We start from the raw sequence: 23,890 nt of genomic DNA, 5'->3' as shown, positions 1-23,890 counted from the left end.
TGTGTGTGTGTGAGAAAGAGAGCCAGAGAAAGAGAGAGAGAGAGAGAAAGAATATTGTGCTGTGGTTGAACCCAGAAACCAGATGCCAGGGTAAATCCCTCCCTCCTTTCTGTCTGTTTGAGGGAACAGAGGATGGGCACTTCTTTCTGTCTCTCCCTCTGGAAGTGCTTTAACAGTGATGAATGAGGGCTGCCTTGCTCAATCCCCGCAGTGCATTTACACAGGCAAATACCCCCGATATACAAACACACCATGTGCTGGACACACTTCTCACAGGTTCACTTGACCTCGTTTGTGATTTATCTCCGAGCAACCACTGCAAGGAAATAAAGAGAGACGCTGGGATGCAGATGTAATGTGGTTGCGCAAGCAATTAATGCTCATGTATCAAAAGCCACCTGAATGCGTAACACTGAGAGTCACACCGCAGAAAACAAATCTGCCTTCCACATTTCTTCTTCAACACAGACTCTTCTGTGTAGCGCTACAACAATTTAATTTAAAACATGGCAGTCTCCACACAGCGCCGGTAAATCAAAGGAAATCAATAGGCGGTCTGTGGTCGATAAAACAGCCTGTCACTGGTCCTAACTGTTGCTCAGCAGACGAATAGACTCTGGCTGGGCTAAAGCAAACAGCCTGATACAATGGGAGATATATGATAATAGAATGGCTTTAGTCTGCGTGTCCCGCACATTCATCTCCCCCCTGTCAGACCAGTACAAGTGGTACAGCCCAGCAGGCAAAAAAGACAACATTTCCTGTCAATCTGTGCTGCTGGCTACGCTCTCCATAAACACACAGTGCCCTCCTCCCTCCCTCCCCCCCCCCCTCCCCCCTCTTCTGTCTAACACTTCACTCTTTTTCCTGTCTCATGAAAGAAACCATACTTTCACGTTTTGGGCCGTTTTGAATGATTTCGATTAAAATGTTTATTGACCTAAAACCTTTTCCTTCAGCTGAGGTCTCCTGTTTATTTTCTGACGCTGGCACACTCATGCGAGTCAGACACACACACACACACACACACACATGTGGGCTGACACTCTCAGACACATTTAACAGCTCTTTTGTTGCATCAAACAGCAGACAACATCAGTAGTTTTTATGTGTTTCTTCATACAGCTGTCGGGCCATAAAGAGGGAGCTTTATGACAGCAAGAGAAGAAGAACAGTGAGGGTAGATAACAAACTCTTATCTGTCAAAAGATGCCCCTGCTCACAGCTTGTTGCTAGAAATTACTTTCTTTTTGGAACTCCCCACCCATTTACACAATAATTTTTTTTAAGGGAAAAAAAGGTCTGATCTGGATTCATTTCAGATTAAATCATCATTGCCCCAAGTCACATTTTTGTGATCCGCGAGCATTCTTCTCACACTCGTCTTTCGTCTCCTTCCTGTCTTTTTTTTCCCCTCCTAGCTGCTAGTTTCATACAGCATCCTGGAAACTAAAAACTGGCCAATCCCCTGGTGTTTAAATGTTCTATGTAACATCAGCGTTGTTTGCCAGGGCTGCTCTCTGGACCGGCGAGCCGCAACGCAATCGATTTATAATATCATGCGCTCACACTTGAAACCCTTTTGTTTTTGGAGATTTATGGACCCTGTCTGACTCTCTCTTGGTTTGACATTTCTTTTTGCTGTGTTTGAGACGATAATTCAGACCACTAACCCCAGGTTCTCCACTTATTGGCACACAGCACTGTGAGCTGTGAGTCTTCCAGCGCTTCAGAGGGTTTGCAGAGTGAGTTTAGACATCTAATCTACACATACTCCATACTGCTGCTGACCCAGGCCGTTCCCTGCCTCCCCTCCCCTTCCTTCCCCAGCCAGAGAGGTTGAACTCTAGAAGAAACCCCCACTGGGCCACTAACTTTCCCCCCAAACTTATCCTGCCCTCCCTCCTTCTCTCCCTCACTCTCTGGCTCACAAGTCTCTCCATCGCTCTCCTTAATTCTTTTTTTCCCCCCTCTGTTTCTGCAAATACTCTCTCCATTTCATCAAGTTCCCTATGGCCATTTTTTTCCTGACGGCATGATTTGTTTTAGTTGACAAAGTTCTCTGCTTTTGTTTCTGGTTTTGGAAATATTTCATTTTCAGTGGCTGCCAACTCCCTGGTCACTTTGTGTGACGGCTGCTTTCAATCATGTTTAATTGAACTGATTAGGCCAGACTTTTAGACACAACAAATACTAAATAAATACAGGATATTCAAATGTTTATTTTTGTGATAAGATTTTATATCTATGATGTTTCGTCTCTTTCTACAGTACACAGGGACCTTCAGTCAGCTGGGCCCAGCCTGCTTATAGCTCCACGTGGGCCGGAGCCCAGGAAAATCAGGCTTTACTACTGTCTGACACTCTGATGCCAATTACAGATAAGACGTATACAACACATTGTTGCCATTTCCTCTGTATACAGCCATTCAGGTTCCAGCCAAGCAGTCAACAACACAGTGGTGTGTGAGGCAATAAAGACAGCTTGTTTTTAAATGACTATGCGCTAAACGCTGCATGGTGATTTTGAAAGGAATGTAGAGCTTTTCCATCGCTGATGTGAGCATGTGTGCAGTGTGTGGACGTGCTGAAACAGATTGCCGGTGATGATAGAGACACTGAACACCAGTTCAGAGCGACCTCCCACTACAGCCAGATTCAAGTTACTCAGAAATACACACACACACACACGCACACACTCACAGAAACACACAAAGGTCTTATACAGGTTGTTTTTACAAATAAAGTAACTTAAAGAAGGAGCTAACAAAAAGATCCAAGTACCCGAACACGTTTTCTGTTCTTTGACGTTATGAACTCATTTTTTAAAAAAAAGCAAAATCTTATTCAAGTGACGCCGTATTGTTTTGTTCGTCAGTGAAAACAGAGCACAATCCTAGCGTTCTTACTCATCACATCCATCAAGCGCTCCACCAGCCGCAGGTTTTACACATGTTCAGCTCTGACAAGACATGTAATCTTACCCACTCATCTACCTCACTCTCTCACAATATATCTCCGGAAGATACCTGATGTGTCACTGAGGAGGGACGTGAGGAAAGTGCGTGATGACTTATGAGAGAGCCTGTTTCTCTGCGGTGGCCATGTTGGCCTCTGTTCACATGCTTGTCCCACCAAAGGTCTTACAGAGCTACTTTTCAGGGTGAAATCAGTCTTGGCCATCTTTCAGCAAAGCCTTTTTTGCTCTCTGTCTTTTTCTCTCCCTTCATCTGCACTGTCATGACATTTTACTACCCATGTTTTGTGGGAAAAAAAGAAAGATCTTTTAGTTGTGCGGCCAAAAATACGAACCCCCTGTCCTGTTCTCATAGGCCCGCCCTGTGCCTGTGTGCCCTCCCACGCCTTCGCATGGCCCGTCCCTCCTTTCTCGCCATTGCACGCTCCTCGTCTTGCACGTGCCCACAAAGGCCCATCTGAAAACAGACGCCTCCCATTTTTAATAGTAGCCCCTTTATCTTCATCTGTCATCATGTCAGAGCTGTAGTACACTCTGTGGCCTCTCCCTTACCAGCAACCTTTGCGGACTTTCCACACATGCAGGCATGCAACCACACGCACGCACACACACATTACACAAACACACGCAAACTTTCAGGAAGTTTCCAGCACTTAAGGCAAATTGGCTCCAACTTGCACAGGGGGATAACGAGAGAAAATCCAAGGTGAAGGCTGAGCAGAGAGAGAGAAAGAGGAGAGAGAAAAGAGCAACGGAATTCAAGAGAGCGTAAGCGTAAGGATTTAGGTGGATATCATCGGAGGAGCAGATACTCCACTCAGTCTCACAAAAACTCCTTCAGCGAGGTGCTTAAATTGACTTGAAAAACAAACTGGACCTTTCTGACCATTTTCCCTCTCATCTATTGAATCATGGCCAGCACGGCTTGAAAAATAAAAAGAGCAATGTGAGGGGAATCGATTTCCAAAAAGGAGCGGAGCGTCTCGGAGAGCTGTCATCTTGAGGCTAGCGGTCGCCTAGGGAGATGAAAGCAGGGATGTCAGACGATGCAGAGCTGTTTATTAAAGCAGAGGAGGCTCCAGTCTCACTGATAGATCAAGGACACAGCCAAACAGCGGAGCACATGCTGTCATCACACACTCAAGCACACACAAATGGCCCAGTCCGAGCATTGCTAATTTGCTATGTAGATCAGGGTCACAGGAGCTGCGGTGCCAGCGAGTGCATGGCTCTACAATGCTGTTTTTCTCCAATGACGTTTTAACACTCATAAAAGTGACCGGCAGGGTGAAAACCAAACACAGCTAAAACTGATTTAGTGTAATAATCAACAGTAATATCCTTAACATGCTATGAGGGTCCAAAACTGTTGTCGGACGTGTTAACGTATCCAGACATTTTCTTTTACACTCCTGCCAGAAATCTTTGATGTCACTCTTGTTTAGGAAGAAATACAGTATCAGAGATCAGGCATCATAGTATTGATCTTTCTGACGAATTCTGTTGCTGCCCACAATCCTCAGAGGCTACAACAAGCCTGATTCCAAAAAAGTTGGGATGCTGTGTAAAACTTAAATAAAACAATATGTGAGCATTTGCTCATCTGTTTTGACATATACTCAGCGGAAAACAGTGAAAAGACAGTATATCTAATGTTTGACCTCATCAGCTTCATTGTTTTTTGTAAATATATGTTATTCTGAATTTGGTGCATAGATCTAACAGAGATCATTCTATAACGTCATGGAGGTCAGAGGTGGATCGGCTTTGCACTGGAGTAAACAGAAGACTGGACACTCAGTTGTGTCAGAGAATCTCTCAAAACAGGGGTGACACCACACACAGGAAGAGAAGAAAAAAAAAATAGAGATGGAAGTTTTGTCTTTGCGTGTCTGTAGGGAAGCTTGTGCCTGGAAGGAAGTGTGGGCTGAGCTCATCATTTTCATATCCATACATAGCTCTCTTTCTCTTTCGTCTCCCACCCTCCCTTCACTCAAATATACAGTATACCCACATAAGTGCAGACATATGCACCCAGACAAATCCAAACCTTCAGTCAGCCACGTACCTACCTACCTCCAGTTAGGCTGGGCTGAAACCCAGCTTTATGAAAATAAATAACGCGATACAATGTGCTGTTTGTGCTCTGCTTCGCATCCAGCCGAGAAAGCTAGTCGACATCCTTCCCTGCTGTCCCTCTCCTCCATTTAAAGGCTCGCTTTTACATTCCCTCTCATACCACATTTCCCACCAAAATGGCTCCTTTACGCAACTCCCCGAGCTCCCTAAGCCAACATGACCTCCTTGTGTTTGTGTATGTGTGTGTGTGTGTGTGTGTTTAAGAATGCAATGAGTGTTTTTAATTATGTCACTCTGCATGAGGATATTTTTTTCTGCTGGAACATTTTGGTCCTTTTCACAGTTGCTTGACTTAATCGTTTGTATGCGTGTACGTGTGTGTGCACACATGCATGCATTTCTATATGCTTGGCAAGCCAGTATGCTAATGTTTGTGTATGTGTGTGCAAGTGTGTGTGTGTGTGTGTGTGTGTGGCATATAATTCCATGACCAACACACACTTTACATAAACAGTACAGCTGTTCACTTTGTCTCCACCGGAGGCACAAGTGAGCAGATCCAGGCAGATTTTACACAAGTTTCAACACGCTATTCATTCCATTCTATTAATACAATGCTTTAATTTCATCCCAATGTGATGCAGCTCAAAACTCTCACAGCTCTCATGGGTTTCTGTGTACATCACTCAACAAAAGCTAAAAATTATGGTCTGAGTGGAGAGTCAGAGCCCAGCAAAGGACTTCAGGTTTTGGTCCGAGCCATGTGGGCTGAAGGAAATGACCTACTAGCTTTTCAAAACATCCCTGTGGCTGGCTTTGGGGCCAGAGCTCCGGCCCTGATTGGCGAAAGCTTAGAGAGGTGTTTCAGGGCTCAGTGGCGATGGTATCACATAGTAAGTGGCCTTAATGGGCTTCCAACTGTTTGTTTGACGGGCTCCCATAATGACAGGGATCAACTGATAACGGCCTCCACTACACACTGCACACACAGCCACCAGCCCCCCTCACGGATGAACAAGAGCCTTTGCACATTTATAAAGATATGGGTGGTGAGGATGAGAGTCCTGCAGCACACCCACACGGTCAGAGAACCTCATTTATACATGATTTGAAAATTCTAGGAGTGCTTTCAGCTTTCTTCCTCCATGTATGCATTAAGACTGAAGAAAAGCCTACTATCTCTACATGTGCAAACACAGTCCGCCTACCCCATCCCGCCCCTCTCCTGTCTCTTCCCACCTCTGTGCAAAACAGGTATTTCCAAAGACACTCTGGTGCCAAAACAGAGCGCCGCCATGGGAGGTGCTCCAACCTGTCAGCACAGCGTGCACACCCACCCAACAAAGGTAGGTGTCACCCTGGCTACCTTTCCAACTACAATTATGCACGCAGCTCTGAAGCTGGCCATGAATGCAATGCTATTTACTGCACATATCTGCAGTGCTACTCCCCTTATGTGGAAGGCATTTTTTCAGTCTGGCCTACAGACATCTCTGACAACAATGAGCAGGCCTGTTAAGCCAACTCCTGTAGAAGAAGTAGAAGGAGGAAAAAAAACAGGGCCTGGGGAATGTCTAAACCAAGGCCTTTTGTCTTCCCCACTAACATTTAACTGACTGCTGTCAGTAAAATGACTTGTAACATTCCTTGTCAAGGGATACACCAAAGGGAGGCTTTAAAAGCAGATACTAACAGCTGATAGTTTCCATCCACTGGCCAAAACTTAAACTGATAATCAGATGTATTTTTGTATGAGCCTTAGCACAAATAAGCTGTAGACATGTCTGGTGCTGAAACACTCGATTAACTGATTACATGACTTATTAATTGTTTAAGTGATGCATCAAGCAAATACGCTAAACATGCCCTGGCACCAGCTTCTCAAATATGAGGAATTGATGGATTTCTCTGTTTAAATCATTTATAAGAGTGAATATTTGGGGGTTTTGGGCTGTTGGATAAGAACTCTGAGTACATTACTTGGACTCTAGGATCATTTTTTCATTATCTCTTGACATTTTATAAACAAAACGATTTCTCAATTCACCAAAAAGTTACAAGTCTTTAGTCACAGCCCTTGATATATGCGTTTTGAGGCAATTGAATAAAAAAAATTAATAGTTACATTTGCTGATTTGAGACTCCTAGAAAATAATCATAATAACATTGATATTAATATTCACAGTAAATAATATTAGATCAACACTGGCATTGATTTGTTGAGCCAATATCCGCTGATAAAGAGGTAGAACTAAAAAGAAACATCAATCTCCACACACAAAACCAAGTCAAAGCTAATTGTCACTGTGATCCCGACTTAATCTTTGACCCCCGCCTTGTTTAAGCTCTGACACAGAGCTTAAACCGAATAACTGCTGTCCTTAACCCTTGTGAGCGATACTGCTGCCAGTGTGGATGTGTCAGCACAAGCAGTCATGTATGAAGCCCCGGTGCATGTGGTTGCCTGCGTCTGTTTGTGCTTTGATACTTGTTTTTGTTTTAACCCATGCCAGTATGAGAACCCAAAAAGAATCCATCTGTCGGTGCTGTGGGATTTCATTCTGCGTCAGGGGTATGTTTCTAGTTTTTAGATGAAAGAAGTGCTCTGTGTGAGAGACAGAGACACAGAGAGAGCGAGTGGGAAGAGTGTCTCTCGTGGTGTGTTTGCATGTGTGTATCTGTGTGTTTTCCTAGCAGGGTGTGTTCTTGGATTCCACCACACTAGGACATTACCCCCAGGTGCTCTCTCTCTCTCTCTCTCTCTCTCTCTCTCTTGCTCTCTCTCTCTCTCTCTGTGAAAATACCTTGAGGATTAGGTGGGCAGCAGCGGCGAGAGGGAAGGGGGGAGGGGGGTGAGGTAGTGATTGACGGCTGAAAGGCTGGAGAGGTGCTCAGGCATGCTGTGGTAGGGGAGAGAGGGGGACTGCACACACAGGCAGGGGGGCTCCCAAGCTCTGCACTCAGCTGTTGCCACCCACACCCATTATAGCCCCTCCACCACCTACCACCCACCACCACCTGCCGCCCCTTTAGCACTGCACCCAGATAAGATTTCAAATAACTCCTGCTTACCTTTACCTCATGGCCTAACCTCAAACGAAAGTGCTCCTTCTTTTCTCTCTCTGTCTTCCTTTCTCTCACACTGACATCCTCACCGGCCAAATTTGCAGCAGTGGTTTTATACAAGGTCACTCCCTGACCCAGAATCCTGATGCTGATTAAACAAAACTGCATTTTGAAACTAGCAGGTGTTTTGAACAATGAGAAATGTATGTCGGGAGCGTGTGTGTAATCTGGCCAGTTTTTCCATGACAGAAAAACACTCTGGGTTGCCAACAATCTCCTCTTTGTGCTCTGTGCTTCATACATCATTCCATCTTAGTGCTTCAGCATACAACAGTGCCCCCTGTGGTCAGGTCTGAAACTACAAGTCTGACACCATCCACGGCATGCTGTTGTCGCTAGTCTGGTTAGCTGCTGTCTGCCGTTTAAATCCTGCCTTCTGCTCACCTTTCTTTCCACAAAAATGTGTGTTGCACGCTCATTCTGAATAAACAGTCAGACAAGTCTTTGAATCACAATTGTGCTCATTTTCAAATATTTGTTGACGCTCAGAGCACTCATCACCTCACACTGAAAGAATGTTGTTTTGTCTCTAATTGCAGACTTGCGGGTTTGCCTGCCTCACAAAAGCTCTGTGAGAGGTCCAGATAGACACACACAGACACAGACACACAGACACACAGGCACACAACAGTGAAGCCTGATCCAGAGTTTGTGGTCACAACCACATCATCTACAAGCATCTATAAGGAAACCACAGGAGCAGAGTAATCATTGTATTGATGAAAGTGGACTTTTTCCTCATGGTTTCTTTAGGGAACTTTTTTTTTTCTATACCACTCATCCTATATCACAAACAGACCCTAAAGTTTTCCATTTCCACAAAATTACACATAATGAAGTGCAATTTAAATAGCCACATTTTCCTCTTTCCAATGCATGCTCAAATTGTTTCATGTGACTAAAATGAAAGTATGGGACGTATATGTAGTTAGAGTCAAAATGGAAAGTGATACATGAGAGGGAGGAGAAGCTAAACGCACGCAGTGGTGAGAATGACTTACAGAGAGCGGCCATCTCTTTGGGCAGGTCGGCACCAAATCTCCCAAAGAGGCTGCTGTTGGCCAGCAGGTCAAAAGGGGAGTGGCTTCTCATGGAGTTGAAGGCGAAGGGGTAGACAGCAGGTGGGAAGCCGGTCATGTGACCCACCTGCTGTTCCCTGTTGGTTGCCATGGTGACGGAGCACACCCAGGGGTCCGCAGCAGGCCGCTGGGTGAAGGTAACGGTTCTCACAACACCTGGAAATCTCCAGAAAAGTTGAAATCCTTGTCCTTTTCCAAGACTCTCAGGACGTGGGGAAATGGATGAGTGAAGATGGGGCCTCTAGTTTACTGAGGGAAGGTCGGACTCGACCTTAGTAGAGTCATCCAACTCACTTTTCTGTGGAAGAGAAAGCAGAGAAATGCATCACTTTTTACTAATAAATTCACCACATACAACGTGAGGACAAATGTTGCTGATTGGCATGAAAATAATGATGCAATCAGTGGTTTGAGTTGAGATCCTGTCTGAACCCGATTCACCTCACATCAACTCTGAGACCATGATCCATCTACACCCTGGGACAGAGCATAGTTTATCCACAGTTCTAGTGTAAGACGGATGTGCGAGCTTATTACCGACAGGTATGAGAGAACGGGAAGGAAAGAGGAAGTAAGGAAGGACAGCGAGAACCAAAACAGATAAAGACGTGAGAGAAAAAGAATGAGTGAGCTGTGAGAGGAAAAGCCAGAGAAACTGGGACTGGGCGAGGGGAAAAGAAAATAAGAAAGAAGTTTGGAAAAAGTTATAACAGGGAAGAGCGGGAGGGAGGGAGGGAGGCAGGGGAAAAAAAGAGAGAGAGAAAAAGAGAGAGAGCTCTTGTTCCTGCAGTTTTGAAGAGCTTCCAGACTTCTACAGTGATTCCAGGCTATGCCATATGATTTAAATCACCAGAACTCTACTATAAAGAGCTCCTCTGTTCCTGCTGCCAGCCTAGCACAGCAGCCTGCCTCTCTGCCTCTTTCCCCCAGGACCAGAGGCCCAGACACGGGGTCCAGAGCATGAAGAAGGGAGGGATGGAGGGGGGTCGATGGGGGTAGAGGGTAGGGAAAATGAGATCCACTGATTGCTAACTGCTGCTGTCACTTCCAACTATCTTCTCTTGAGGTCAGGCTCCCATCCCACAGAGTCATTTTGGCTCTAGCCTCCTGCCGCCTGCTCGTCACTTTGACTCCACACAGTAGGCACAGACAAGTCAGACTCAAGTGTGGACAAGGCTGCCGTTATGCCCCACTGTTGACTGTTAATACAAGGAGAAGGGGAAAAAAAATCCCGGTAAAGCCTCCCATTTTCTTTTTCATGTTTTCTTTTTTCCTTTCGCTTCCCTAGCGTGATTTCATGAGTGGGTGGTGTGATCAGCTTGTTTTTTAAATGTGGCTTTGAAAAAGAGCAGAGCCAAGGAATTTGGAACTGCTGTGGCTTGTGAATCCGGGAGAAAAGACAGGGAAAAAATCTTGGTAATGAATTCGGAATAAACAAAGAAATATGAGGGGGGGTGGGGGGTGGGGGGGATCTGAGGCTGAACCGGTGAACTGCTGAACTGAGCGAAAACGCATTGAGGAACAGTGACAGGGTCTGGGCACTGGGGGGCACTAAGAGGTGGCGCCGTGCCCAGGAAAAAGAGGGAATGCTCACTAAGACACATATGCACCACACAGTCTGAAACACATACACATGCAATCAAGCACTGGAAAAAAAAAAACACATGTGTGAGAGCACCCACTAACACACACACACACACACACACACACACACACACACACACACACACACACACACACACACACCTCACCCCTTGCCTTTTCCAGGGCTCTGGCTCCCTCCCTGCCTCTCTTTCTGGCTCTTTCTCTTTCAACAGAGCCAGTTAATTACACCCTACTGCTGCAGGCAGCTTCAAACCACCACTAATTTAGAGTTCCATTACAGTAAACTGTTCCACATGTGCTTCCAGGGCCCAGGCAGGCTCGGGTGGCCACGTTTCAGGAAGGAGCAGCCGCCGATAGGCACCCACCCCCATCCTGCCAACACAGCCATACTGCCATCTTTCTTTTTCTTTCCTCCTTTCTCTCTCTGCTCCTTGCTTGCTTCGCTTCCCCTTTTCACTCTCCCTCATCCGAACTACCTTTGATTTTTTTTTCTCCTTTTCTGACCCACCCCACATCTCGCCTCTATAATCATGTCCTGATACCCAAGCCTCTGCCCCGCATCCCCCACCCGCACCCCATCTCCATCCCTCTACTGCTTATACAACTTGTACCATGACCCTGTGCAGCGGTTCCACTGTGTGGCTAACACACAAAAACATCACTAAAGATTTCACAGTGGGCCTAATGGGAGAAGAGGTACAGACTGGAAAAACAAAACTGCCAGCAACGCAGAGGCTCATAACGTATGTGTGTGTGTGTGTGTGCGTATGCATGTGTGTTATGAGTATGTACTTGGCCGGCGTTTAGCCCGATTGGGTATCTGCCTCATGAACTCAAACCAGGCCTCATAAAGGCAGCGCAATCTGTCTGCGAGTGCTGCGAGAAGAGAGGAGAGTAAAGTGAAAAAAGTCGATGTGTGAGAAAAAGAAGGAAGAGAGTGGGACTGCACGCATGTGACTTTTCTATTCCTGCAAGAGGGAAACAACAGTATATTGATCCAGAAAATTAAGCCTTAAATGAGTTTCAAGCCCCTCTACCTAAACACAATGAAGTGCAGTACCACTGTGCGTTTGCAGATATGTCTGAAACTGCTGTAAGAAAGTGAGAAACTGTGAAGCTAAGAAAGAGAGAAACTGAGACATAAAGAAAGAACTCAAGAGAACAGAGAGAGAGACAGAGCCTTTTAAATAGAACCCAGTAACTTTACTCTTCCCAAACACAATAATGAATTAATAAAAGAGTTGGCGCCAGTGATTTTTAATGAGTCACATCAGCCCAGCAGCTTTTTACAGAGCCATTTATGTTTTATGTTGGGTCCTGTGGTAGGCTCACTTCGCCAGCCCGTCTGGGGCTATAAGGGGATAAGGGGAATTTGGAGTGACCTCATCCCCTGTTAGCCAGGGCCAAATGGGCATGGAGGGCCTCCCCACTTCCCCTGAGCCTGGGGGGCACACAGGAGGCAGCAGGCGGCCAGGCAGGCGAGGAGCACCAGGGCCAGCTATGGGTGGGTTCACGGCTGCTGCTGGGACTTTCCATCATTCCCTAAGAGGTGCACTGTAGCAGTTTAAATTTACTTTTGTTGTTTCTGTAAATAGTGTAGTGTCAGACCTCACAGTAGTTCATCACGTTAAAGCAGACTCATTGGTTACACTTGAGATAGTCCGTTGATTTTATCGGGACAAAATGCCATGTAGAAATGAAATGAAATCAATCAAGCTGACAATTTGGAGACAGCGCTACAAGACAAGGCACGCTTAGAGAGAATTAGATTCTTTTGTTTGCTGAAGAGTTTGGATTTCAATAAGAAGATGGAGCAGAACGAAGGATCGAGCGACAGTAGAAAAGACAAACAGAGAGCGAGAGAGAGAGAACAGTTCCCACAGATTGAATGTCTGTCAAACAAAGGGTATCAAATCCTCTGTGAGCAAAACAACAATTGTGCCTTAACCGTTGTGACGGAGTGAGGCCCCTCAGGCACTAAGAACTGCAGTCAAACATAACAAATAAATCACGGCATCTCAGGAAGCTCTGCACCACACAACCAAGAAAGGCAGTGGGTTTTTTTAGTCAGCACAAGAAACCACAGGTGATTACTCGGCGTATATGAGCAGGATTCTGGGTGCCATGGCTGCCACGGGTTGTTAACCGGAGGACATTTCTTACTACAGTAAGAGAACACAAGATATTCACGGTACTGTGTGCACCGAGTTATAACTGTACAGTGTGTTTGTCTTTGTGAATATTTACCTTTGAAGTCAAATTTTCACAACTCTTCTGCTGTTTGTTTCACTTTCTGAGACGGTGCGAGCTCACACGTGTTTCTTCGGGTTTTGCGAAGAAGACCACAGTATGCAATTTTAAGCAATTTTCTGCCAGGTAAAATAAAAATAGGTGTCAATCAGTGCAGGCAGAGCAGCGAGTCAAAACCTTTGCTGGAAGGACTGAATTGTAAATTCACAGCCTCGACATAAATGAACTGTACCATGTATCCTGGCAGGGAAGGCTTGGCACAATCACAGAGTCCTCACGCTCTTTTTCCACCTCTGACTTGCCCACTCCTGTTCATTTTGTGACCAAAAAAAAAAAAAAAAAACTGTGCATGTCTTCCAGGCACCATCCTCCAAATTTCAACATGACAGAGTGATTTATGCTCAGTCACTTTATAAAGGAAATGACTTGAAGCAGAGAGGGTTATGTTTAAGTTTTGGGTCGTGGGTGAAGTCATACTAGAGCAGTTAATTTACAGTCAGTGTGTCCTGACAGACTGGCTTTCCCAACCGCTCGGAGCAAAATTAACAGTTAGTGTCATCTTCATTGTTCAATACATCCATTGGGCTCCAAACTGTCACAAATGTAAATGTCCATACTGAAACAGGATCGTGAGAGCATTATCTGATCCTGTCGCTGGCGTCAGCAGTATTTTGGCTGTGAAAACAAGATCCTCCTCACTATTATCTGATGCAAAGCTGACAGCTCCCAGTCTTTCAACAAGTGGCTGGCTAATGGCTCTGAGAGGGACACCTAGTGACAGACGGTCCAGCGTCTCCAAACAAACCTGCATTCCACCGCCGCAAACTTGTTTGACATCTGCCTGCTCTTGGCATCACACAAACACGTATTTGCCTACAGCAACAATGCAGAGCAGTACCTCTGTGTAATCATTTGTCACTTAAAGAGGTATTGTTTTTCATGAATGCCACTGGGGAGTGTCGTTATGTAACCCTTATTTCTGTGCCCATAAATCACCGAACATTAATTGCTGAATATTTCTTTTTGGTCTCTCTTTCTCTTCTTTGTTTAAACATAAATGTCACAAAACAGGCTGTGTTGACTTGCAGTGGTGGAGAGAAGCATGGAAAGAGTGAGAGCTCACAATGAGACATAAAACACTTTGTGACATGATGAAGTCATCCTGACAGCTTGCTGTTTTCCATGATGTGGTAGAGCTCTTTGGAGTGCTCAACATGGAGACTCCAGCAGTGGGTCCAGCAAAACAAGAAAACACACCACAACAGGAAAAGGCAAAGACAGATGATGGCAAGACATTTTGAGAAATAAACAGAGAGGCAGAAAGACAGGAAATAAAGCAAGAGAGGAAAGTTCCAAGATGGCCACTCCTCTGGATTTGAAAGTTCAAGTTGGTACCACTCATACGTCTTGTTCTGTAATTATCAAGAGAGGATTCACGCAGGCGGCAATGAAGGTGTTTCCCTCCCTCGACGCGGAGAGAAAACAATCCTTTCTCTGTATAAAGAGATGCATAATGGATGGGTTTCACCACCACCGCTTTTAGCCTCGGGAGTCAAAGGAACCAAACACACACATGCGAAAACAACACACATCCACACAACTTGAACTTTGTGCCAAAAGGTCTTTTAATGAGGGCTTGGAGGAAGCCTGAAAAATGTAAATCCTCACAATCAGAGGGGCACACCTGCAAAAATAGACATAGGAAATGGTGTCCAGATAGCTTCCTTGTTAATTATAGAGTTGTAGCTGAGAGCCCCTCGATTCCCCTAAAACCACCTGTCTAACCCCTCCCTACTGCTTGGCCTTAATTGCTATAGAAATTCCAGAAAAAGACAGGTATCAACAACTCCCAGATTTACTGCTCAAAGTCATGTCACAAAGAAGGACTGTTAGCAGATTTTGCAATACATGAGCTTTTACAGGTCAACTATTGTTTCAGCAGTTCCCACAAAACCTCTTTATCCACACCTGAAAAGTATGATCACATAACGCACCGGCTTTTGTTGAAAAAAATCTATCCAAATATATGCTTGATGGTATGGTTTTTGCCACTTTTGAACTTGATTCTAGCAAATGAAACAGTGATTATTTATTGTTGTTATTGTGATCAGTGTTTCTCCTGTTTGTATTACTTTTTGATTACATTTAACCTTTGCATCCATACTATACATGTCTAAATTTAAGGCGTATATGACTTAAAAACACCAACAAATCACTTAAATTTTGTGCTTCTGTCTCAGAGTAGTGCTTTCCATGGACATTTTGCCAGTACAGTGTTGCTCATCTGCACTGATCAATAACACTGTGCACATTGACTTAAGAATTTTAAGAATGGTCTGTTGCTTGATGTGTAAATATTTACATCAACCAAATTAAGAGAATGTTTCTGTTAGGTTGATAAAGCTAAAATACTGATGATCACAGGTACAGGGATCATGACTAATGAGACACAGCTGTTTGGAGAGTAAGCACAAACAATAATTGATTACAAACTGTCAACGAAGACAAGCAAAACGCTGTGACTGAACACCATGAAGGTAAAGCTGCTCTGTATGTACGGCCTGTCCTCAAAAAAGACCCATGGGTGGTGCTCTGGAGGAGGAGAGCGCAGTGATATCACTCTGCCTCAGAGATGAGCTCCGTTTCTTCCACTCCAGATGTCACCGACTCAAACTGATAGACCAGATGACAGCGGAGGGCGACACAGATATCAGTGGCCTTCAAGCAGGCATCTCTCACTTGACCGCGTGGGTGTTTTTTCAATTCACTTCAATTAAACTGTCCCTCACACTTATGTCAGGCCCACCAGGGGATATAAGCAACGGACAGCAGGTGCAAAGCCGAAGCAGCCCAGCTGCAGCGCTTTACCTGCTGACCAATCACTGCTGGAGCAATAAAACAAAGCGCTGTGGAAAGCTACACTCTGACATCAGGTCCCTGATCCTCATCTGATATTCAAATCACACATCACTAAATGCACTGTGTTACACATGGCTGTAACAAGTGGAACCTGTTAACCTAGCACATATGCCAGCATTAATAAATAATCTTCACTGACACGCTGCTAAGTACGGGAACACAATGAATAAACATTCATGTAAACTAAGACCAGAGTTTCTGACACACCTCACTCTGCAGGAATTAGCCTGTGCTGTTTAAAAAGGTGGAAAACAATGCTTCTCTTTTCCAAGTGCTCATATGCTGGTTATAAAAAAGAAACAGGTCAAGGACTGGTGACTCCTCCGGTGAATACACATTCATACACATCAAACACATGCAAGCGTGTACACACTAACACACACACACACATATGCTAGTAATAAAGAGCTCCACAGGCACTGGGTAACACTTGAAACACTCACTAATAAGCACATATGTGCACACAGGCAGATGCAGGCACAGGCACAGGCGCACGCACACACACAAACACACACACACACACACACACAGACACACACACACACACAGCTATGTTTTTATATAAACTCAGTGTCACGCTCACATTCATAAAACAGAGAGAAACAAACATACTAAACTACTGCATGCAAACAAACATGTGTGTCAGGACGGTTTAGTGTTTACACGTGAAAATCTGGCCAGATTTCGGGAAAACAATGATTAATTGTCTCAAAGCCTCTCAAGTGTTTTGCACACTCCGTCTCTGTCTTCAATTAAAACTGTCGACCCGTCCCCAAAAAAATGCAGCCTCTCTCTCTCTTTCTCTCTTTCTTTCTCTCTGTTAACAGAGCGAGGATGAGAAAAAACAGGACAAACACTGACTAAAGTTACTGATTCCAAACTTTTTAAGTACAAATGACTCACCGGCTCTGGTGCTGGGGAGGCAGACGGACGGATGAAGTAGCTGACGGAACAGTCTTGATGAGCGGAGCTAGCCAGGGAAAAGGAGAAAAGATGTGTGTACGTTCATCAGAGTCCTTCTGACAGCAAAGACAGAGCGGCAGTGAGCCTCTCTCTCTCTCCCTCGCTCCCCCTCTTCCACTCTCTCCTCCTCCTCCTCCTCTCTCTCAATCTCTACCTCTTAAAAATCACTCTTTCACTCCCCAAACACAGGCGCGCACTCACTCTCTCACTCACTAAGAAATAATTATACTCTCTGATTCATAAAGCCTTCCTTTGTCACGTGACCCAACACTTCAAATATACAGCACATTTTTTCACAAGCCACAAAATGCCTGGAGGGAAGAAAAAGGCCCAGAGAGCTTAAGTTTCTGTTTTTAATTCTCTCTCCCTTCTTTGTCTCTCGGGTGAATTCTTTTTCTCTCCTTCATCTTCTTGGCTCTAAAGGGTCAGTTTACCTACAAACTGTTTGTGCACGTGGAAACGCAGAGCCCTGTCGTGATCTTAGATCATTCATGTTTAATCAATAAATTCACAGTTTAATAGGGGAGGATGTTTGAGTATCCTGAACAACACAGATTGTAATGTTTTGATTCAACACAGATGCTGTTTTAATGGCAAGCCAATAGGTTTATTCTTCCAAGAAAATCTAAGTGGTTTCACCTACTCGTTCATTCCCGGTGTGATCAATGTGGAATGATCATAATGAACCTTTCCCCTACCTGTCTGCTCAGCACAAGCATGTGTGCTGTTTTTGTGCTTTACTGTTTGTAATGTTTCTGCAACAATCTTCCCAGAGCAGTTATAGACATTCCTGATGCTACTACTACTCGTAGAAGAAAGCAAGTACGGGGACGCTTGTGAAACTAATTAAGGAAGTTTTGGACGCAATGAAAAGCGATAGAATATCTAAAACATTCTCATTGAGGATAAATGAAAACCAGAATTTGGCATTCATAGCTGGAATCTAACATTTTTTAGGATACACAACATCTGTCAACATCCTGCCAAACACTATGCAGTGAGGATTATTTTTAAATCAGGATTATTCAGGGAAGAAAAACCCTGCAGTTTTGTGTTTCTAAAACACCTCAGTTCCTAAAATGAAACTAGCGGTGGCACATCAGCTGCAGGGAAGTCCCCTGTGAGATGGCAGAACTGTGCAGCGGCAGCAGCAACAGCCTTGGGTGTGCCCCCGGCCGTGCCCCTCTCTCCATATGAGATCATATGTTTCAGATCTGTGTTTATGTGTTTGTGGTTCTGGGCGTGTGCCGTGTTTTTCTGAATGTAATGTTTCTCGAGTTGTTTTGGTTAAGAAGAGCACCTCAAACCTCAGACCTGGGAGGAGAAGGCACACCTCAACTGGCACCTCAACGGACACTTTTACCTCTGCGGAGGAGCAAAGATAAACTCCACTTTGTGAAAAAAAAAAAATCGATGTAAACACATGCATGCGTTTTTTAACATTTTAAATGAGATATCTAATTAATGTCGAAACCATGTAGATGCAGGAAGTACTACAACACACACACGAAAAAAAAACGTATACATGCACTACTTATTCTGAAACTTCATCTAAAATCATGCCCTTAGACATATTGGCCATGCTTCACTTCACGTTCTCCAACGGCTCAGTCTGAAGCAGAGACGCCAACCACTGCAGTATGTGGGACTTTTCTGTTGGTCCTGCATTTAAGACGTGCTATAACTCCCTCTTATTTTGTTTGTAAATCACAGTAACTGGCCTGATACAGGCAGAGATCCTATCCACAAACACTCTGACCCCAATATGTCTCCAGGATAAAGTCAAGCCATCACGATAAGAAAAACTCTTGTACCCAGCCTTGCTCTCGTTATTCCTCTGTGCTTCCGATCTTTACAGCCACATATGGCTTACAGACGGCAACTGAAAAGTTCTTTCATACAATTTTCGATGTGGATTTGCTTGTACATAATCAGGGCGAATGAACGAATAAGCAGCGAGAGGCGCTGTTGCCTTTTTGCAGAAACCTTATATTCAGGAAGCGCAGATCTAAGCCATACTGAGAAAAGCGCTTCAAGCTGATCCTTATCTCGTTTACATTTGATTTATGTGTTGCTTATGAGGCCACTAAGGCTAATAGAAATCCCTTGACTGTTTGCATAGCAGTACTAAATCAGCAATTGTGTAAAATGAAACAAGAAGGTAAATACAACCATAGGACGCTGCAAAAACTAACTCCATATTAGCATTAGAGTGACGTGAGCTGTAAAGTGTGAATTTAAAGTCAGTGTGATGCCATCAGGGTGACTGAGACCATGCACTTGTTTCAGAATGTGCAGTCAAGTGCATGATGACGGTCATGTGTGTGTCAGTGCACAGGGCATGCTGTGCTCCTTATTAAATTATGACAGTGAGCCTGAGCAGGGGGTGTGTTTCGGCTTTGTGTGTGTGTGTGTGTGTGTGTGTGTGTGTGTGTGTGTGTGTGTGTGTGTGTGTGTGCACGCGCTCTTGCAGCATGCACGTCTGCACTTGTGAATATGTGTGAGTGTGCCTGTGTGCATGGATGAGTATGCGTAGGCAGTAGCAGCGAGAAGGTCAGAGGTTACTAGTGTTTGTGTTTCAGTGTCAGTGAAGTGTGCTCCTGGCAGAGATTTATGATCATTGTGTCTGGGAGGCTGCAGAGTGGGGGATAATGAAGATAGATCAGGGTGCTATCTCTCTCTCAGGGCACCACTGGAAACATGGCCTGTGGCCCCCTCCGTTCTCGTATCATTAACTTCAGCCTGTGACATCATAACGCACTGCCCTGACATCAATCCTAACACAGTGTGCTCTGACAAAAAGTCGAACGCAGAGAGGCCATTCCTCACAGGAAGCCATCCGGCAAACACAGGCATTGTTCAGCACGAAGATTTGCAGCTTCTCTGGGTGTGTTTATGAAGATATGAAATATTCATGGAAACATCGTACTCAGTCGTGTGTTTCCACTTTGGATTCAACGTATTTGCATTCACAGGGCTGTGGAGTAAGGGGCCCGGGGCTCGCTGGCAGAGGAAAAGCAGCGAAGGCAGAAAGGAAAGAGGAAAGGGGGGATGATGGAGGGAGCAAGAGAGGGAGGAAGTGAGGTTAGAGGGGTTAAAGAGAGATGGGGAGAGGGGGGAGGAGGAACGTAAGGCTGGAAGACGAGAGGGCCTGTGGTACAGGGAATGTGAGAGAAAGGGGTGTGAAACAGAAAGGGGGAGGGTAAGAAGAGTGGAGGGTGAGATGGAGAGAGGGATGGATAGGAGAGAGGGGGTTGATGGGATTGGTGGTGGGGAGGTGAGAAGGGGTGCAGGGAGTTGGTGCCTGTGGCGGCAGGTTTTAATCAGTAACAAGATGCCTGTAATGAGATCACTATTTCCCCACATTCAGATTGATGTCATGTGAAGTTTGGTGCCACACTGAGACAGGCGGGGGACGCAGGGCGAACGCACACACCCCACTCAAGAGTCAGAAACACATTCACGCACACACACACACACACACACACACACACACACACACACACACACACACAACACACAAATATACACTTGCTTGCACTTTCTTGGTTACAGACTTAAACGCACATCCTGTGAAATGAAGGAGCTCATTCATGCAGCCTGGCAAAGTGCGCTCATTTAGAGTCCAACCGCCTTGAAGTGAAAACATACACGGAGGAATACTACTCGCAGGAAAATCAGTTACTCATGGCAAAGGAGAAATGTATGTGTTAGGGACCGAAGGGCATATACCGCTATGTACTCCTCTAACAAAAACAAATGAGCACAAAGCTTGGAACCAAGAGAGAGAGAGAGCCAAAAGCTTTTTTACTGCAGAAGAAACGAAGTGAAAAAAGAGAGGGGGAGAGCGAGGGAAAGAGAAAATAAAAAGAGGAGTGTGGTGCGCTTTCTGTGCATATTTTGGGGTGCATTCAGAGGCTGTCCACACAGCTACCAGCGTGTGTGCCAGCACATGAGCGCTCTGCCTATTCCCCAACATGTGTGTCCAATGAAAGGTGAACGGCTCTCCTGTCTATACTTCCCTCAAAAATCAGCCATGATGTCACCATGAACCCATCTTGAACCCACCTCTGTCAAAAAGCATTACTCCAGCCCTCCCTCTCTCTGCCTCATTTTCTGTTCCACCTCTCCCTCCTTCACGCTCCACTCCTGCCTCTCGAATTCTTCACTGAGCTCCCATTCTTTCGCTCTCCTTCTTTTTCATATTTCCGTATTCTTCAACATTTCCCCTCTCCCGTCCATGTCTCTTTCTCCCTCCCTCCTCTCTCACTAAAGCACACAAACTTTTTTTTTTTTTTTTTTTTGGCAAGCGTGGTCTAATTGAATCACCAAAAAGCAGAGTCGTTTGCCAAAAATGCCAGGATGTTCTGATTATCATAAACTTTGTTTAAGCTGTGGTTTTTTACAAAGAAAATGCTCTGAGTGCATGAGGGAAAGCCAAAAAAATAAAAGCAGGAAAAAAAGAGGAATAGGGGAGAATGCAAATGAAAGAGGGGAGAGGGAAAAGAGAGAGAACACTGGGGAAGAGAGGGGTGGTGGGGGCAGCGAGAAGGCAGCCAGAGAGCCACATATGGAAGTGATTCTGTAATTACTGCAAATCTGTGAGCTCAAAAGGAAAGGTCTTCTTTTCCATGCCTCCTTCCCTGCACATAAAACTGCCCTTGTGAGAAAGTTGGGCACTAAATACTGAGCAGGAAACATGAAAAAAACAAAGTTTTCATTTGCTTTTTGCTTCTTGGCACGAGGAGCTGGCACATAAATATGTATACGGTACATGTTAAGTATGCTGAGTTTAAACAGGGGTCTGCTTTTGCTACTTTTCTGCACAGGTGAAGAAAAAAAAAAGAAATCTCTGCTGATCATGAGGCTTATTCCACACAGTCGGCTCCTGGAAAATTTTCTGCATTCTTTGCTCATTTGCTTTGCTTTCCTCAGCTTAATCAACCATCCTGGAAGCTAATCTAAAACAAACTGGGAGGCTCAGCCTTGGAATAAACTGAAGCCTCTCATCAGCCACACACCTAACTGGCATCGCTCACATAGAGCACACATTCAACATGGTGCGTGAGGGAGGGGGGGGGGGGGGGGGGGGGGTTATGGGATGGGTGACAGACACACAGACGGAAAGACAGACGGAGATGAAGACTGTCTTTTAAGCCTCGGGCAAAGCAGTGCTTTGCAGGTGTGTATGTTGGCAGCGACTTCTGTTCTGCTCAATCCCCAAACAGTTTCAGCAGCCTGTAATTATCTCGTGCCCTGCCATAACGTGTTCTCATGATGAGTGCGTGAGTCTTCCACACATATACAGTAAACACACCCGGATTGACGCAGCTTGAGCCACGTTTATTCTTAGACACATCCAATTAATCACGGCAGGAGATGATTTATGTAAAGTACACAGTCCTACCTTCTTCGCCTGGAGTAGCCTCGGCTTCAAAAGCGAGCACATTCCCCCAGAAGTTTGAAACATAAATAGTTTATGACAAGCGCACGCACACCGAAGTTTGCTGTGAAGGAGACAAAGCAAAGTCATGGGCAGTCTTCAGAGGAGATCCTCTACATTTCAGCACGGCAGCTTGGAAAGATCGCACCTTTCGCTCTTTCGCTTCAGAGATCATTTCAGTCATTTGTCAGATTACCTTCGTTTGTTGCCAATCCGTCACTGCGTCCCCGGCAGCTCAGGGGCGTTGATGAGGGCTGCCGTGCGCGACCATTTCTGGCACTGTGACTCCACCTAGTGACGACAAGGAGGACTGCAGCACACAGCCTGTCGGTGAGGATGATGAAATGGTATACGGCAAACAAATAATTACTAACAAACAAGTTAGTCCGTATGTATGTAAATAAATTCTCTCTCTGCTTTTTTTTGCCTGTGATCATCAAATTTTTGGCCTTTATGAGAAAGAGGCATGAGAAAGGGAATTAAAGGAATATGATGAGTTAACAAGTCATTGACGCAATCAAGTTCCTGGATAGATAGATAACAGAAAGGAAATGGAAATAGGTTTGAATAATAATATGAAGCACCCCTTTTAAAGCTTTGTAATAAAAGCATTACAGGTAATTAAACCTTATTTTTTAACATTGATTACATCTTGCTATTTAATCAGTCATTTCCCATGGCCTTACAGAAAAATGTAGCTCGCCATGAATCATTATTTTATTGAATGAAAACTCAAAAATAACATATTCTATGAAAAAGGCAGTTTGATTTTCAAAAATATATTTGTTTGCAATATCAATTTTAAAATGAGGCCTCTAAGAGCATAAAGATAGATAGATAGATAGATAGATAGATAGATAGATAGATAGATAGATAGATAGATAGATAGATAGATAGATAGATAGATAGATAATATTGTTTATGTGCCAATACCACGACTTGCCACTAAGGGGCGCTTTCCACAAGCTGTGTACAGTCGGTCCCGCATGTTCAGAGACATACAGCAGGCTGCAGGTCACGGTGCTGATTGAATGTTATAGAACATGAATTGCAGAACTTGCTGTTGCCGAAACGCATTTTAAAATTAGGAGTAAAATAAAAAAAACTTCAGCCTCAAGCGCCTAGTTTTGTTTGTTTTTTTGTTTTTACGCGAAAATAGTCACACACGTGCAGAAAGTCTCACATATACTGTAGGTTTTACATGGTCACCAAAATGTTAAATGGAAATTTTAGCTGAAGTAGAGTGACTTTATATGTTGTTGTTGTGCATCGTTGCCTTTGGCCCAAACTTGGCACTTCCCTCTTGTTTGGCATGTCTCTGTGTTTACCATCCGTTCACAGCGCTGTCTGTCACAGAGCAGGCAGTCACGGTGAGCCACGCCTATTGTCCATGTGCTTCATCCTCCAATCTCTCCATCCCTCCGCACCACGCGCTCTGTGTTTTGCATA

General features: G+C 44.7%; 1 protein-coding gene across 2 annotated transcripts in view; it reads right to left on the bottom strand.

Moving 5' to 3' along the window:
• Positions 1-22,593, bottom strand: part of rarga (retinoic acid receptor gamma a) — a 42,571-nt gene extending 19,978 nt beyond the window's left edge. The window contains exons 1-3 of one of the 2 annotated variants that reach the window (XM_041945138.1): positions 22,406-22,593; positions 16,939-17,005; positions 9,184-9,559 (exon numbers count right to left, since the gene is read on the bottom strand). In XM_041945138.1, coding sequence (XP_041801072.1) covers positions 9,184-9,352 — 169 coding nt within the window. In that variant the 5' untranslated portion in view covers positions 9,353-9,559; positions 16,939-17,005; positions 22,406-22,593. The remainder of the gene's footprint in view (positions 1-9,183; positions 9,560-16,938; positions 17,006-22,405) is intronic. The other variant, XM_041945139.1, reaches the window with a different exon arrangement.
• Positions 22,594-23,890: the final 1,297 nt, after the last annotated feature.

This window comes from Chelmon rostratus, chromosome 10, assembly GCF_017976325.1.
Source record: "Chelmon rostratus isolate fCheRos1 chromosome 10, fCheRos1.pri, whole genome shotgun sequence".
In the NCBI taxonomy this organism is placed as follows: Eukaryota; Metazoa; Chordata; class Actinopteri; order Chaetodontiformes; family Chaetodontidae; genus Chelmon; species Chelmon rostratus.
Note: the sequence above shows the minus strand (reverse complement) of the source record. Positions and strands in the feature narration are given on the sequence as shown.